This window comes from Macrobrachium rosenbergii, chromosome 34, assembly GCF_040412425.1.
Source record: "Macrobrachium rosenbergii isolate ZJJX-2024 chromosome 34, ASM4041242v1, whole genome shotgun sequence".
Taxonomy (NCBI): domain Eukaryota; kingdom Metazoa; phylum Arthropoda; class Malacostraca; order Decapoda; family Palaemonidae; genus Macrobrachium; species Macrobrachium rosenbergii.
Window position 1 is genome coordinate 4093372 of NC_089774.1, and position 18260 is coordinate 4111631.

General features: G+C 38.6%; 1 protein-coding gene across 2 annotated transcripts; it reads right to left on the bottom strand.

The window, feature by feature from the left end:
• Positions 1 to 1781: 1781 nt before the first annotated feature.
• TyrRS (Tyrosyl-tRNA synthetase) lies at positions 1782 to 17819 on the bottom strand. 2 transcript variants are annotated; one of them, XM_067133677.1, is made up of 5 exons: positions 17682 to 17799; positions 11487 to 11764; positions 9037 to 9234; positions 8421 to 8574; positions 1782 to 5026 (listed from the first exon to the last, which is right to left on the bottom strand). In XM_067133677.1, exons 1-5 carry the CDS (start codon positions 17782 to 17784, stop codon positions 2736 to 2738), a joined length of 3024 nt encoding a protein of 1007 aa, XP_066989778.1. In that variant the 5' UTR covers positions 17785 to 17799; the 3' UTR covers positions 1782 to 2735. The 2 variants fall into 2 exon arrangements, with proteins under 2 accessions (XP_066989778.1, XP_066989779.1); XM_067133678.1 differs by lacking the exon at positions 11487 to 11764 and having other exon boundaries at positions 17682 to 17819.
• Between the last annotated feature and the right edge of the window lie 441 nt (positions 17820 to 18260).

Consider the following 18260-nt stretch of genomic DNA (forward strand, 5'->3'; position numbering starts at 1 on the left):
AAATGCAGAAATGTTGCCGAGATATGGTATCCCGAGGCTGAAAAAAAAAGACAAATCTCAAAGATTGTGATGGTTTCAACAAATGTTGAGAAAGGACAAGGCACAGTTGCTCGAAAAAGCAGTAGTTGTGGAAGTAGCAGAAAGGCCCAGAAAGAGCATAGGACATAGAAGCTTGGTAAGAATGCAGACAACATAGCAACTGCGGGTTGAAAGAAAAATGCAAGGAATCTTTTGTTTTGGCAAGTGTGCCGTGCATAGGCTATACACATTATCTTTCCAATGCAGTCTCAAAAAGTAATTTTCTGTTGTTCTTATACTGTATTGCCTAACATAGGACTGGATTGAATTGATATAGAATTTAGGCCAAATGCATTGCACTGGGACCTATGAGGTCATTCAGCGCCGAAAAGGAAACTGGCAGTAAAAAGGTCTGAAAGGTGTAACAGGAGGAAAACCTCGCAGTTGCACTAAGAAACACTTTTTAGAAGAGGGTGGAAAATAAGAAGGAAGAAAGACTATGACAGGAGGTACAGTAAAAGGAATGAAAGAGGTTGCAGCTAGGGGCCGAAGGGATGTTGCAAAGAACCCTAAGTACGAGGGGGGACCCAAAAGTAACCGGAATTGTGTCATAGAATTTTATTCAGTTATTGTTACATGTTTACAGTCTTATCACCTTCAAAGTATTCTCCATTTGAAGCAATGCACTTATCCAGACGTGTTTTCCACTGTTGAAAGCAATTCTGGAACTCTTGTGAAGTTATGGCTTTTAATGACTCCGTCGTTTTTCTTCTGAACCTCTTCAACGTCTGCAAAACGGTTTCCTTTGAGGGCTTTCTTCATTCGGGGAACAAAAGAAGTCACAGGGAGCAAGATCGGGTGAATAGGAGGGTGGGTAAGTGTGGTCATGCCATTCTTGGTCAGAAACTGTCTCACACTCAAGGCAGTGTGCCCCGACCTGTGGCAAAGTGGAGGGTGGTGGCTTCATCACGACAATGCACCAGCGCACACTGCCTTGAGTGTGAGACAGTTTCTGACCAAGAATGGCATGACCACACTTACCCACCCTCCCTATTCACCCGATCTTGCTCCCTGTGACTTCTTTTTGTTCCCGAATGAAGAAAGCCCTCAAAGGAAACCGTTTTGCAGACGTTGAAGAGGTTCAGAAGAAAACGACGAGAGTCATTAAAAGCCATAACTTCACAAGAGTTCCAGAATTGCTTTCAACAGTGGAAAACACGTCTGGATAAGTGCATTGCTTCAAATGGAGAATACTTTGAAGGTGATAAGACTGTAAACATGTAACAATAACTGAATAAAATTCTATGACACAATTCCGGTTACTTTTGGGTCCCCCCTCGTACAGTAATGCCTACAGTGCACCGCATGCGAGGTGCACTGACAATGCTAGCCTCCCGGTGGGATACAGTAACTGTTTAATGTACTGAATCTAAGGAACCTTTGGAAGTTTTAACCCATAGCAATCTTAAATGGCTTTCCCCTTTACGGAGTCAGTTGTGAAAGCTTATTACCGTACTCTCCATTTTCCTGTGTTCTACAACCAGTCCCACAATTATTAAGATATTATAAACCTCTCATTAATTTCCAACCAACATATACTTAAATGTAATGAATACTGCTGCATGTGTAAGTATCAGCATACGTAAAACAAGGTTTCCATGAAAAACCAAATAACAATGCGATGTCAGGAAACTTTCTTGACAAATACTAATGATTACATTTATATACATTGTAACTGTTCAAAAGGATGAATAAAAAATGCCTTTTGTCCAAAAATATATTTCACAGAAGTCTCACACCAACTGTATAAAAGAGGCATGGTATAAATATAACTTATATTTTTTTATGAACAACACAAGCAAATAATTCTTTCTCTGACTCTCGTATTGCTTACGTCCAACATTATGTTAGTTCAAAATCAACGTAATTATCTACATTAACAGTTGATGATTAAAACTCTTAAAAGCACAGAAGCACTTTACAAAAGGAGACTTACGACCACGTCTACATTACCATTACGGGTAGTCCGCGGTTATCGGCGATCTGGTTTTACGGTGCTTGCCTAGTGACGATAACTGGATTTTCGGCGCTGATATGCACCATCTCGGGTTATCGGCACCGATCTCCTGTTATCGGCGCTGATAACCTGGGATTGGCACTGTTACTGCTGATTTTCAGTTATCGGAAACTTTCATTTATCGTCAAGCCATCAGGAACGGAACGCTGGCGATAGCCAGGGACTGCCTATATTGGGTAGCATAACCAGCCTGGAGTCAAAATTCTCGACTCTTATTGTGTGGCCAATCACCGCCACAAAACGGCAGGCAGTATGACTGAGGCATAAGTTTCAAGTAAACACTGCTGTAATAACATTGGCTAACCAGTAGAAAAAAAAATATTTTGATGGAACCTAGCATGAACTTTGATAAATATATTTGTCTCTTTACCAATCATTAAGCAAAAATTATATTACCAATTCTTAAAATAAGGATAATTTTCCAATAATCCTGAGTATCCGGTTTAAAGCAAATCACAAAACATATTCATCAGCAGAGAAAACTCTTTAAACAATGCTGGTGAAATATAGCAAAATTCAACTTGTTTTAAATTACTCACCAAGCTATAACTTTATATTCACATATAAATTTTAGCAGGTATTTTCCTGCGCGATCCTTATTTAAAAATCACATTAATACCCTAATAGAAACAGTCCCTTTTCACTTAATAGGAGCATCTTTCAAAGTGGCTACTGTAACTGGTCCACTACTCGTACTCAAAACATTACTGTTCCACGTGGCAGTCAAGGAACTGTTCACCTTGAATCCTGAAAGCATTTTAGTAAGTGCATCACTCTTCTTAGTATTCAGGACAGGATCTGGGTCACCTTCATACCCCTCAGCCATAACGCGGTCACCAGGTTTACTCCCAGGGGCTGGCTGGAGGGGCTCCACAGCTGCTGGCTCACTGACAGAAGCGCAGAGGACCATGCCTGCTGACTTCACGCCTCTCATTGCAGCTGGCTTCAGGTTAGCCAGGACGACCACCATTCTATCTTGCATTTCCTCTATGGGGACGAATTTGACTAAACCACTAACTATGGTTCGTGGTTCTGCCTCACCGATGTCTATTTTCTCAACGTACAGTGACTCTGCATCAGGATGTCTGGAGATTTCAACAATTTTACCCACTCGCATATCGAACTTTGAAGGGACAAATTCGTCACTTCCAGCAGCTGGCTTTGGTGCAGATTTCCCTTTCTTGGGAGGTGGCGGGAAGGCCTGATTTTGCAGTTTCTTCAAGGGTCCGGACTCGGCAGCTTTACGGACGGGTGTTATAAGTCTCTTGAGGTATTCCATTACAGTGTTCTTCAAGTCACCGGGATGCACGTTCTTCTGCTCAAAAGTGTTTTCTAGATCCTCGAATGACTTAAATTCTATGTCTCCGCCATTCTCTGGGGAACGGCACATCTTGAACTTTTCATCTCCCAACAAAGGCATGATGATAACCTTCACCAGTGACAACACTGGGTTAAAACTGATATTCCCCTCCTCACAAAAAGCAGCTTTAATCTTTTTCTTAATTTGAGCATCTTGTTCAATGAGCTCAATAAATTCCTCCTCCGGGTTAAGGGCTGCCCTATTCAGCAAGGACGGCATTTCAGCACCTGCTAAATGAACTCGTGGTTGGCCCCCTACTAGGGGCAAGACTTTTTCAGCAAAGGCGGACAGCTGTGCGTGTCTGGAACCACAGTAATGGATATTTACTTTTGTGTGTTTTTCATCCAGAGCAAACATGTCAGGGTATATCAGTGCTGAGAGAAGATTGGGGTCCTTTACTACATTACTTACAGCATCACTCGAATCTTTGCAAGTAACGAGGGCGGTCAACCTATACAAATCAAGGATATAATCCTCCTTCTTCTGGAAATCGCTTCCCTTTATAATTGTGATATGCTCCAAAGGTATGTTGTATGCAGTAAAGGTAGCCTTTAGCAATTCTATGCAAAAGTTAGCTCTGTGGGAGGCCACATCTAATGGAAACTGGCAACCATCCAGGTGCGAAAGCACATCTTGGACCAGAATCGTGATCTTGCATCCTGCCTTCAAGAAATCTCTCACTTTTGCAACATGCCCTAAAAGGGTGGCATCTGGTTTTCCAGTAACAGGAACTGTCCACAAAACATGAGCCGTATGACTGAGAACTTTGGATAAAGAAGGAGGTGGACAAGCAGCAAGATTTTGGCTGATCAGCTGACACCTATCATCTATGCTTAAACCTTGCAGAGTAAGGTTATCGGATGGGGTAGTTTCAGAAGGAGGTGGTACTGCGGACGGCATTTCACTAGGTGGGGGGTAGGCTTTCTTTGTCAGCTCCTGCAATTCTGGACTGCTAAATTCTTTCCTTATATGATCCAACAAGCTATTGAGGAACTTTGTAACAAATGTCTTGATGACATCTCCAGCTATGTTACCAGCAACAAACTCAGTTTTCAGATGATCAAAGGAAGACAACGTCTGGCCATTTCCCAGGTCCAAATTCTTTCCTTGCCCTTCCAAAATTGGGCAAACCACATAGTTCACAAATGCCATGACGCCATTATCTGGGGTTGACGGATCACAGGAGGCCCCACTGAGCTTTCGTTCTACATCTTCAGAGGAGTCAAGAAGGTCAATCTTTGAGTCCGCCTCAGATGACGACATTTTCCCACCTGTCAAACCTGGCACCATGGGGTTCATCATATGGGACCGTTTCTGGTAGCCGAGTTTCGGCAAGTACTTTTCTGCGTAGGTAAAGATCTTCCTCTGGTCGACGCCTCCGAACTGGGCGTCAACGCCGAGGTACTCTTCGTCAAGCGCCTGCAGTCCTGGGTACAAGAGGCCCGATTGGAAAGGGGCATCGATCTGCTTAACAACTTCGGCTCCTGCTTTTTTGGCGTCGTGTTCGGTTACCATGGACGACAGCTTGTAAACGTCCTCTGTGAATTTCTCGCCCAGTTGGTAACTTGTCCCTGGAAAAGAATTTGCTTTTTGTATCTGCATCTTGTGCTGTTACATATTCCTTAAAAGTATTAAACGCTGCTTCCACTGGGCTACTGTCTAGGAAAATCATTCAGAAATATTTCTTATACTTTCTAATAAATTCACTTCTGGATTACAGCTGTGATTAATTACTGTAATTAACAGTGATAATAACAAAAAACCATGTAAAAAAATAAGCAGGATTCAAGAAATCATTGAATCTCTTAATAAACTGAGTGTTTCAGATATATTAGTAAGAATGTCAACAAACTCTTAAGCTTTTAGGAAAACCCTGTTTCCTTCTTCAAAACGAATGGAATAAATAATGCACAGTACAGTATACAGTAATCTCAACTGATTTAATACTCTCTAATGACGAAAACAAGATGTTGTGAAAAGCTAATTTGTTCTGATTTTTACCAATACAGTATAACACACCCAAATTTATCCTGCAATAACAATAATAAATTTGGGGGGCTGGAGATGACTTGGGCATATCCTTTGCTCCATCTCATACAGAACAGAATGTGTTGGTGTCAGCTGGGCTCCTCTGGGCACCAGAAGAGTTGGTTGGTATGCCTTACTTAGATGAGAATTACGAAATGGGAAGCTGGGCGGGAGTGGAGATTAGAAGAAGTGAAAGTACAAGATAAACATAAGAAGCAGAATTTCACAGAAATAAATACAGTCGGAATACAAAAAGGAAAATGTCAGGTCTATAAATGTGAATGTGGGCATTTATAAAATAAAAAAAACACTGTCTTAACCTTAAAAACAATAATTGCTTTGCAAAAGATGTATCTTCACCAGACTAAATATATAAATTACTATGTTACTAAAGAAAAGAAGCTGTTTATGTGGTTGGTAACTGTTGGGTATCAATCTTTATCTAACACATGATAAGCAACCTCTCAACAGGTATTATTTAAATGCTAAAAATTAACCCATTTTTGGTTCCAAAGGATTATTATTATTATTATTATTATTATTATTATTATTATTATTATTATTATTATTATTATTATTATTATTATTATTATCAAACGTTTTAACCGACCACTGAGTTTATCATTCAAAACTCATACGGATGGTCCCAGGATTTGTTTGTAGTAGCAATTATGCTTAAAAATCTAACAACTGGATAAACTGAAAATAGAGAGATTTTGACAAAATTGCTCCTATCAGGAATTTGTTTCCGATACTTGATAATCATTCTTAGTGGTCATGTGGGTCATTCATCATACATCCACTTACTTACTCCACCAGATATATTCCTGGTCTGGTCTGGATTGATGTCAGTCTGTCAGTCTGCTAAAAGGGTTGCGTGACAGATTTAAAATCTTTTCAAAGGAATCAGAATTTTCAAGGCAATTATTGCCGTGGTTTCGGTGAGGGTCCCAGCCTGTATGTGAACCCACAACTCTCCATCTCATATTGCTATAGTTATTGTCATTTCCATGCATTTAAAAAAAATGTTGTTTGTGTAATAAAACAGTATTTGGATAGCATAAGTCGTCATACTCTTGCAACAATGAAAAATGCAAAGAGTCCAATGTATTCACACTGAAGGAAGTTTGCAATTTCTGACTGCTCTTTCTAGTCCACTAATCAAAGAGGCAGAAGGGGGACTTCTCAGTTCAATACGAGACTAGGTTGCAATCTGCACGTCCTTGAAAGTTATTATAAAAAAAACCTCTGGTGAAAAATGCGAAAAGTACAGTGAAGAAAATCATGATGGAACTAATCCCTGACCACAAGACCACACAATAACTGAAGTTATTGTCTTTGGCGTAGAAGACGCAGAATTAAAAGTGCGCTTCTAAGATCCAACTTTAATTAGCTATATTTAACCAGTATACAGTATGTTAACAGAGTATTATTATCACTGAACCAAGCTTCAAAATTACAAGCCTAGTCCGTGAGCTGAACACTGGAGCCAGGTAGAGTTAAAGAAGCTGGACAGCAAATGGGAAGAGACCACAGGAATTAAATGAAAGCAATGGGGAGATAGCAATGCATCTAACGGTCGAAGGGACATTGCAAAGTTCCTTTAGTATTGCCCACAGAGCTCTGCAAGGCACACTGTGATCAATAACCCCATGCATGGATCCCCTAAAATAGGAATATTTAACTGAATAAGGAATTATAACAAAATGAAAAGTGTATCAATATACTTTTTTCTCCTATGCAACAGCAATAGTCTGAGAGTAATAATTCCCAGATTTAGAATTGCTTTCGTTCACCCCAAGGTTACCAATTATTAAAACTGGCTCGTATCTAAGTACTACAGTACTGTCTATGCAAAATGAAGGTACCTTCATCAGAGCTTCAGGATGGCATGTAATGTCCCCTGAGTCAGGATTTGCTACCCAGACCCTCCTTTGTACAGGCAGTCCCTGGTTTACGATGGGTCCGGCTCACTACGTTCCGAGGTTACGATACTTTTCAAATATATTCATCAGAAATTACTTCCCAGTTTACGACGCATGTTCCAAGGTTACGAAACATCATACGCCGATCCGATGGAAGAAATATGGCTCCAGAATGACAGAATAATCAAAATTTAGATTTTTTTTTTATGAAAAACTCAATAAAAATGTAGTTTACATAATTTTCAAACACCCAAAGCATTAAAAGTAAGGTTTTCTTAGGATTTTTGACGATTTTTCGGTTTACGACGATTTTCGGTTTACGACGCGGCGTAAAAATGGAACTCCCGTCGCAAACTGGGAACTGCCTGTATTATCAATTTTGATGGTATGACTGCACAAGTTAGTTAGTAGTTAATATTTGGTACTTTTCTCTACCAACTTCAATGAAAATACATAAGCGTATTATTACCTAACTTTAGCAGTTAAAACCCCAATTGAGAAATGTATTAAAACTAAATTTTTAGAACAATATAACAGCAATTTATGAATAAAAGCATTGGCCAAACATCAAAGACCAACAATGAATTATCACTCTTGCAAAAAAAAAAAAAAAATGATCAAACATTCATGAGAAACCAACATAAAAAGCTTCCACATACTTAAATGTCCATAAATATAAACGATAAAACTGAATAAATATAACAATATGCAAAGTCAGTATGCATATACATAACAGCACGCGATGTGAGTACTGTAAGCAAATCAAAGGTAACAATGCATGAAATTTTCAATAAGTTACGAATTACAGCCTCTCGTAAACCTTTATCGGCGACATCAACCATACTGTCAGGAAAAGAGCTTTATAAAATTTCTTCAGGTATGTCCTAACTAAAAAACATTTAGCTACCTGCCCCAATGCCCTTTTAATAAAAAATTTAATAAAAAAAATATAAGTAAAATAATATAAAAGACTAATTAAACATAAACACACAAAAAGGAACACATCCAATACCTTGAACAAAGTGAAGTTTGTCTAACGACACTCCAATGGCCCTCAGCATCGCCTTGATGACAGCCTCGTAATACTGCGTGCGGAACTTGATCAGCTCCCAGGGAGCTTTCATGTTGTCCAGATAAGCATGGAGGTCAGCCAGAAGGATGGTCACCTGGTGGGAGATCGTATCTACATAGAGTTAAGTGCCAACTTCTTAAGACCCGTAATAGTCATTTTTTGGAATATAAATTGGAGTATGAAATTTTGGCCCAAGGACAACCACTGGGACCTACGAAGTCATTCAACACTGCATATAATGTTGTAAAAATTGTTAGGAGAGGGTGGAAAGTACGATGGAATAAGTATTAACCTGTGGGGTTAATGCTTATTTCATTTTATTTTAAAATGTATTACCTTTTCCATACAAGGATGAATGTCACTTTGGCTGGTCATGGAAGGAATAATTACGGTATGAATAAATTCTAAGGGCCAATGTGTATGTACTATGAGCCAAATCTAGACTTCAAATGTGGTTAGTAATGATCAGTTTAAAAAAAAATTTAGCATCAGATAATCAATGCACATTACAGTATGTAAACACTGTTCTATATGAGACATCTTGCACAATACTTACTTCACAACCGGCTTTCAAGAAATCTGCAATTTTCGACATGGGCACAAAGTAGGCAACGTGGGGTTTGCCAGTCGTCGCAGTTCCCCAGTAAATCTTGAGCGGCCGCTCCTTCACAACTGCCATGATGCGGTCATCGCCTATCACTTCGTCCAAGCGACGAGTGATGAGCTTCATCTTATCTTCAGCCGACATCGTCTCCTGGAAACGAATAAGTCTTACATTATTATAAAGTTGTGTAAACAGAGCACTGAGTCTCCAATGTAGTTGATCAACCCATGGGGTGATGGGATGATCTACTGGGTTAATTCAAGGGGTTGATAATAACAGCTAAGATTGAAAGTGAAAGTTTAAATATATATAACTATTTTTTTTATCAAAATTATCATCATTAGTATTAGTAGTAATTGCAGTTAAGTGTAGTACATGACAAGGACCATAAACTGAAGTAGGAAGAACAAGTAATAATAAATATACATCTGAACTTCATCTCATCAACAGCCAATAATGAAGGACAAAAGTACAAAGCAATTTTTATCACTATATAAAGAATAATCATTACCGATTTTCTTTACATGTTCTACAATCAATGAAGGGTCAACAATTCCATGAAGAGGTTGATGGTTGAAAAAAATCTGAGAGAGGGGCCTGATCTTAACAGTGGTAAACTCACACTAAAAACAATTTCCTACGGTAACATAATTTTTCAGAAAAATGGAACATTTATGAATGTGCAGCAGTACTTTTCACTTCTAAAGAGAATAAAGTGGACCCCCATCTCTTCGCGGTTCTGGCTTTTTCACATTATTTGCAGAAAATTTGCCTATTTACGAAGTATTTTTCATAGAGGAATATTCACTAATTACTCTATTTTCATATTTTCGTGACTAAGTGCATTTTTTGTGATAAAACTATTAAAATACTCAGGTATAAGCATTTTTAGAGCAGTTTTTTTGGTGTTTGAATGTTCACAATAGGAAGTTATAAGCATTTTTAGAGAGGTGTCACGTATTCACTGATTTTAACTATTTGTGGGGGGGGGGTGTTAGGTGGTACATAACCCGCCCCCCACCCCCCGCGAATACCAGGGGTCGACTGTATTAAAGAGGAGAAAACGTAGGTACTGACAAGGTAATAATTAGTACTGCATTACTAATTAGTAATGCAATACTAATAATTAGTAATGCACATTGGGACTGCTGTATATCCATTTTAGTCAATTACAATTAAAAACTGGTAGAAGATATTTTATCATTTCAAACTAAATTATCACAAGAGTGAAACATTTAAACAAAAACTGCATCCAGAACAAAACAAAAAACATAACTATTTCATGCAAAAGAGGGGGAGGCTTCCCACTGGAAACTCCCCTGATTACTAAAAAGCTGATTAAACCCTCAGTAGCAAAAAAATGATCAGCACAAAGACCAGTGTTCAGACGAATAACCAAACCATAAATAAGGTTAGCAACTATTAATAAAAAAAATACCACAAGTAGGTGTGTATTTTCAGGATGTATACAGATGCCTCTGTAGCCTACAACTGGAGAGAAACTCTACGAAGTTTAAAAGCTCCTGTAAGACTTCCTAAATATATACACAGTACAATACATATACATGTACTTTAATAAAAGCATTTCAGGCATGCTGTATTATTTTCTTCCATCATTTGGCTTGCTTTATTATATAATTTCTGTGCATTTATCTTAAATTCAAACTGACCTACCCTTTCGGAATTCTAACTAGATCTAAAACTGCAAAGAGGAAAATAAAACTGTGAGATGTCCCCAAGATTAAAGGCACGTGAGCATGTGCAACCAACATAATATTTCTGTGGAAATGAAAGAATATTTTCAAACCTTAAAATTTTAACATACTTAATGCTTAAAACCTTACATGTGAGAGGGACACCAAAGTAAAATGTTGTAGACATGCATGCTAATTAAGGGCACGGCTAAAATGCACATACACACACTCAAAATAAGGTAACCAAACTATGCAATACTTTCTCATTCTGGCAATGTGGTATTGTAGAATGGAATATGAAATTTAGACTAAAGGCAAAGCACTGAGACCTATGAGGTCATTCAGCGCTGAAAAGGAAATGGAAAGTAGAAAGGTTTTAAAGGTGTAACAGGAGGAAAACCCTGCAGTTGCACTATGAAACAACTGTTAGGAGAGGGTGGAAAGTTAGATGGAAGAAAGAGAATATGAACAAAGGTACAGTAAAAGAAAGGAAAGGGGTTGCAGCTAGGGGGCAAAGGGACATTGCACAGAACCTCAAGTAATGCCTACAGTCCACTGTGTGAGGTGCACTGACGGCCCTACCCAACTAAGAGGTGCAGTATTTGCAGGTCAGAGAGGTACCTGTACTGTTCTACAATACCTTCACTGTTACACACATCAAACAGAAAGCAATAAAAAGCAGAGTAACGTCATTTCACCTATACCCACCTGCTTGAGAGAAGACAACACCCTCTTCAGTATTTCCTCTACACTCTCACTTTCCCCCGAAAACCTGTCACTCTCGTAAGTTCCTATGTGATTTAGCCACCGTGTCAGATGCACGTGCGGAGAGACGTTGTCTCTGAGTATTTTCAGCGAATTAAATAAAACCACATCATTTGCCGTTGGTTGGTATCCCGTTACATAACTAAAATAGCTAAAGTGTTCGTCTAGCACCTGTAAGTTTTCTGTCGACCACTGGTTTCCCTTACTCATATTTGGCAAGCCTGCAAAGAAACCAGTCTTCTAGAAATGCCGGCATGAAATGGTAAGAAAATCTATTATACAGTTTTCTGTACTCAGGCATGCTCACAGTACACACACCACTCTACTTACAAAACATTCAGATACAAACAAATGGGACTGCAAATTGAAATTGTTCAGAGCGCTCCCCTTTTCCACCAGTTAAGTTCAAATTTTGTTTTGCCCGCCTATTTTTACATATAGTACTGTATGTACAGTGCATTGTTTTAAGATGAAAAAACATACAGTACTGTATTCATTTTATACAATATTGTACCTAAATAGGCATGAAGAGTACAGTAACCAGTTGATAAACAATTCAACATAAAATACGGCTGTCCGTACCATAACTCGTTTCTAAGTAGGGTGGTGTCTTATATATCAACAATAGATATATAAAAAAAAGATTCTTCTTTAACCATACGCTATGCAATTTGCAGTCCCGTAATAAGAGATGTAATAAATGCTTTCAGCAAAACAATTTTCAAAACTGCTAGCTGTCAAACATACTCCTTCAAACATTCTAGGCCGATTCACCCAAGATTTTGTTAACGAAGCTCGTGTACTGAAGAATTAAGTAATCTGAATGCAACATTCCTACATTATCTCATTCACTGCTCATTCACCATCACCATAATCTGGTTCATGCCAGCTCTTCCCTTATAGGATTAGAACAGAATGGAATATAGAATTTAGGCCAAAGACCAAGTGCTAAGCTAAGACCTATGAGGTCTTTCAGCGCTGAAACGGAAACTGACAAGTTAAAAAGTTTGAAAGGTGTGACAGGACAAAAACCTCGCACTTGTACTACGAATCAATTGTTAGCAGAGGACGGAAATTAAGATGGAAGGAAGAGAATTTCCTAAGCTTTCCTACAGACATTTGTCTTAATACTTCCATATTTACCTCTTTCTGGCTTACTTTTCCTAGTCCCCTCAAATCACATATCCAAATCATCTCAAGCTTTGAGATTTTAAGTTCATTTTCCAATTGCTTGATACCACATCACTCAGCAACTTCATAATTAGTAATGCAGAACCACCTTCCCACTGCACACTGGGTACGGATCTCAACATTCTGTAATTATACATTTTTAAAATCTTTCTTCTTTCTCAGCACCAATGCTTCAACTACAGGGTAGTCCAAACCTTATCTTCACATCATGATGGGATATTTTTATTCGTCAATACTCTAGCTATGTCTTTCCATTTCATCCAGGCTGCAGCTACTCTTTCTTGCTGTCCTCTCAGTGACTACCCAGAGCATCTCCACGGTCACAGAGATGCTGGATCTCCTCAAAGACTTGTCCTTCTATCCCCTGGTGATGCCACGTACACTCTTCTTAAACATTTCGGGCATTGAAAACCTCTTATTCCACGTACATACTGCGATACTGAAATTCTCTGGACACCAATTGTTGCAATCAGTACAGAGTAGAGTCCACCCTCAGACGCCTTGCCCATAATGGCCACAAGACCACTTCCCTGACTGTGCTTTTTCCTGTTGCCTTTCCAGTCACCGTGATGTTTGTTTTCCTTCTGTAGAATGACTGTTACTTCCTCTACTCGCAACTTTTATTCAATATTTCCAGTCTTTTCCAGAGACTCTGCCACTGACACCAAGTCACCTGCACATAGCAGATCCGCTGTCCTCCGGTTCCACAATCCTTCATAGCTCCTGATCACTATATTACGGGCATATGGCTAACATCTTATCTACAATGAACACCAACATTTACATCACATTCTTCAGATACAAATGCCACTGTACTGTATAAAGTAGCTTTACTAGCATGAGTCTCTCTGTTAGCCTCAGTCTTTGTAAGTTCCGCTTAATATTTTGCTTAATTGCTATCAAATGCCTTCTCATTTTCAACAATTATATGGTACAAAATAACCTCTTCCTCAGTGCATGTACCTTTCCTGTAATTGCCTCGTTTATCAAGGCTGCTTCTGCTGTTGACCTCTTTGGCAAGAAGGTAAACTCACAATTATCAATTCTAACATTTTCAAAACTGCTCAAGCAATTGTATTCCTCTAAAACTGAAACAGTGCAATTGCATTCCTCTACAATTCTCACTCTTCTGAATCCTATATCTTTTATCAGGTCTCTACAAATTCTAGTAGGTTCCTCAATGATTGGATTGGATTTATAAAAATTTGTTTATACAGGCAGTCCTCGGTTTATGACGGGGGTTCCGTTCCCATGCCGCGTCGCAGACTGAAAGTCACTGTAAACCGAAAAATTGTCGAAAATCGTCAAAAATCCAAAGAAAATCTTACTTTTAATGCTTTTGGTGCATTGAAAATGGTGTAAACTGCATTTTTATTGAGTTTTTCATCAAAAAACCTCCAAATTTTTTTTATTCTGCCGTTTTGGAGCCATATTTCTTCCATCGGATCGGCTTCGTAACCCCGGAACATGCGTAGTAAACCGGGAAATATCTGACGAATATATTTGAAGAGCGTCGTAACCTCAGAATGTCGTACGCTGGACCCATTGTAAACCGGGGACTGCCTGTAATGAGTATTTTAGTCTATCCTACAACACTTTTCTTTCATGATAAATTCACTGCAAATACAGTAGTGTACAGGTAGCCCCTACTTACCGGCAGCATCGGTTAATGACATTTTGGTTTTATGACACTTTGCTAACTACGTCGTTAAACAGACTTTCCGCGCTGGTAAGCGATTTTCAGTGTCTTTAAGCAGTTCATCAGCATTGGTAAGCAGTTTATCGGCGCCGATAAGCAGTTAACGGTGCCTTTAAGCAGTTCATCAGGGCTTATGGTATTGTAAACGCCATTTTCGGTTATCGGCACTCAGCCGGGAACAGAACCCCCACCTTTAACCGGGGACTGCCTGTACTGTATACAATACTCAAGATACCGGTACAATGCAGAAATTATAACTTTTGTTTACATAGGAAGCCATGTTATTCAGGCAAGCTCTTCAACTGCTAATAAGCCTATACTGTACAGTAATCCACTATATATCCTTATTCCAATTCAGAATGTTACTATCAACCAATGAACAATGGTTTTTCATACCATTTGAGACTCAACCAACGTCTTAATTCTTTTTTTTGCTCGTTACATTAGTGGTGTTAACTTCAAAATGGAACAGCTACGTATAACTGGCAGCTCTTAACTAGGCACCTCTAGGTGATGTTTGTAGAATTTCCATAAACTTAAGAAGATCAAGTGCTGAAGTGAGGATGCCATGTCCAGAGGTGTAAAGTGATTCTGAAAGGGAAACATATCCGAAACATAGTTTTGGATAGAAGCATCTGAGAATCACTGCTATTGGAAATACATACTGCATTTGGTTATCCTATAAAATGCCATTAGTTTCCACAGATTTGAATATTTCTGGTGTTTACTGGTACTCAGCGTTTGCAAACTACTACTCTCTCAGTTTTGTTACATCCTGGTAACTCAACAAATCTGGCTTGTGAGTGTCCAGCAAAATATCATTATCAAAAATACTAAAAAAAATACAGTATAAAAACCACATTTCAACGAATACATAAATTCTAAAATCAATACTTCAACACGCATACATCCTAACATAACCAAGGGTGGCTGGGTCCTCAGCTGGGAGAGGGGAGGGCTTCATTCAACGGGACATACCCCCAACATAACCTGACCCTGAGTATCGCGACTCATACAGATATGCAATAATGCATCCTTGTAATCTTAATTAAAACTCATGAAGCTTTTGCTTAGTAGCCTAGTAGTTTGCAAAGATGACGTATGACGATGCAATCCTCCAAGAATAAAAATTATTCAGAGTATCTTGAAACCTCCAAAAATAATACCTCCCAATCCATTAATCAACATTGGAGATTGGACTTTGTTCCTGACCTGTAATTTTCCATAGTTTGTCTCTGATGTGAGCTGAAGTCATGGACCACTCTGTTCCTAGTTTTTTTATGCATATTACAAGTCTTACTGATTGCCAAGGGTGCAAGACACAGGCTTTTTAAATCGAACAAATCACATGCACTTTGATCAATTTTCGATACGTCTTGGTAATCCAAACCTACACTTGTCCATTTCAGATTTATCTTCAACAGAGAACAGTTTACTGAACCTCTTCTCTACTTTGAGCAAACAGCTTAACAACATCCACAACCCCGAGATGGAAGAAGTGTTACTTATCGCCAAGGCTGAGGAAGAACTGCGCAAATAATTACATCAAAACAGCCTCCTCGGCAATTACAGTGGTGTGAGCTTATAGAACACATATTGAAATCAATGGTGGTTCACCACACAACAGCAAAAACAGCAAACCATTTTTGGTGGTACTATAATTCAGTGCCATAAATCATTATTACCAAGAAAAGGCTCATTCTTCAAACCATCTAAATTATCATTCGGGGAGACTTTTCTAATTATCTTCTTTGCAAATAACCAGTCCAGAAATTTTTCAATTTTTGAACGGGACTTTTGCCAATGCTGGTTGGCACACCATGTCGACTGGTACAATTTCTGCGACATAGTATCCTCAGAAAGGTACGAATAATATTGTTTTAGGGTAATATACAGGCAGAGGGTCATGGACTACTCGGGGATCAGGGGAGAAGCTACCCAGACAGGTAAGGGTATGGCTTATGAGGTAAGGGTAAGTACAGGTATGTTTTGGCAGGTCATAATTCCTCTGAAATGCCTATAACAGTTAAAAGGTAGCCTAGGCCAGACCATTGGGGGCAAGGTCTGAGCTAGAATGAAACAAAACAGAATATAGAATTTAGGCCAAAGACCAAGTTCTGGGACCTATGAGATCATTCAGTACTGAAACTGAAATTGACAGTAAAAAAAGTTTGAAAGGTGTAACAGGAGGAAAACCTCGCAGATGCAATACGAGTCAAGGTAGAACTAGGGAACAGCTCTGCATGGGGTATTACTTTGGAAACCTCCTTCTTTTATAGTAGTTTGGATGCTTAACAAGAATTTACCATTATTTTTGGGAGGTTGACTATAATTAACCTTAGAACTGGTATGGTATTGCATGCTGGCCATCCTGGAATGCTATCGCGCATGCACACCGTTATAGGGGAGCTTTTGGTAAAAAGTGGAGTTTCTTTCACCAGGGGGATAGAGCTCCCCGCCTAAGTAACATGGCCTACTGAGTTAGGTTAGGTTAGGGTACATTAGGTTAGTAAAGTTCCTTTTGAGTTTCCTTAGCCAATCCCTTCTCGAACACATGGCTCCCTGATGACTTACACATGCGCGGAACCGTTCCATAACAACAACAAGGCGGTCCGGTCTTCCTCCCGTTTCCAAAACCCCGCATTCCCAAAGGGTCCCCAGCCATGTTGGGTAGATAAGAGGTTGATAATCCGAGCAGAGTTCTTGCTTAGAAATACCATCAATTGTTAGGAGAGGGTTGAGGAAATTAAGGTGGAAGACAGAGAATATGAAAGGAGGTACAGTAAGAGGTGGTACCCTAAGCAAGGATAGGTTAAGAAAAGGTTAAGATGTATTCCTGTTGACATATATATCCCCGAGGATAACATGTGCTGCTTAAAATTATAAGGGACAATATAAATATATAAGCAATGACTAAACGTCAAAAATATAACAATATATATATAAAGTCTAAAAATTTAAAATATAACAAACAGTATAAATAAATATATAATTATATACATAATATATATATATATATATATATATATATATATATATAAAACGGTCTAAAAATTGAAAATAAGTTCAGTAAGTCATCTTAATCCACACATAACTACTATAATGGAGTACCGGTAACCTGACGACCATACGTCATCCCTTATCTCGCAAACGAGAAGCCATTACGGAATACCACATCTCTTAAAATATAAACAGACACTATATCATAATAGTTTCTCTCATAACAAAACCATGACGTTATCACTTACGAAATGCGAAATGGTGTAGATTTGGTGGACAGCGAGCGGAAGGAGTCCTATCGGTACCAGTGTCAAAGGCTGTCTGACACCCGCGAGAAGATGGTGGCCTCATTATCTGTAATGGTTCTCTCAATGCGCTCAGTAAAAGATTGGAAAAAGTGAATAATATTCGCGTAATATTAAACATTGCTTCATTTAATAATCAAATGTAAAATTTAGTAAGTTAAACGATGTTTATTTTCGTCAGGCATTTCTGAAAAGTATAAGAATTATACCGAAAACTAAATGTGATTGGAATCTTTGATAACCTTTCTCTGTTTTGGTTATAAATTCTCTTTAATATGAGAAATTAATCTAGAATTATCTTTACCATAAAAATCACACATTAAGTACGACGGTAGACCATTATAAATTCCTATATAAAAATAATAAAAAATAGAATTAGATACATTACTCTAAGCAAATCACAACAACCTTCATTCGGTACAAACGTCAGATCACGATGGAAAGTATATATCTTTAGGCCAAAACGTGCTAAGGAAGAATAAGGTATATAAGTAACAATAATATATAACAAAAGAGCATCGA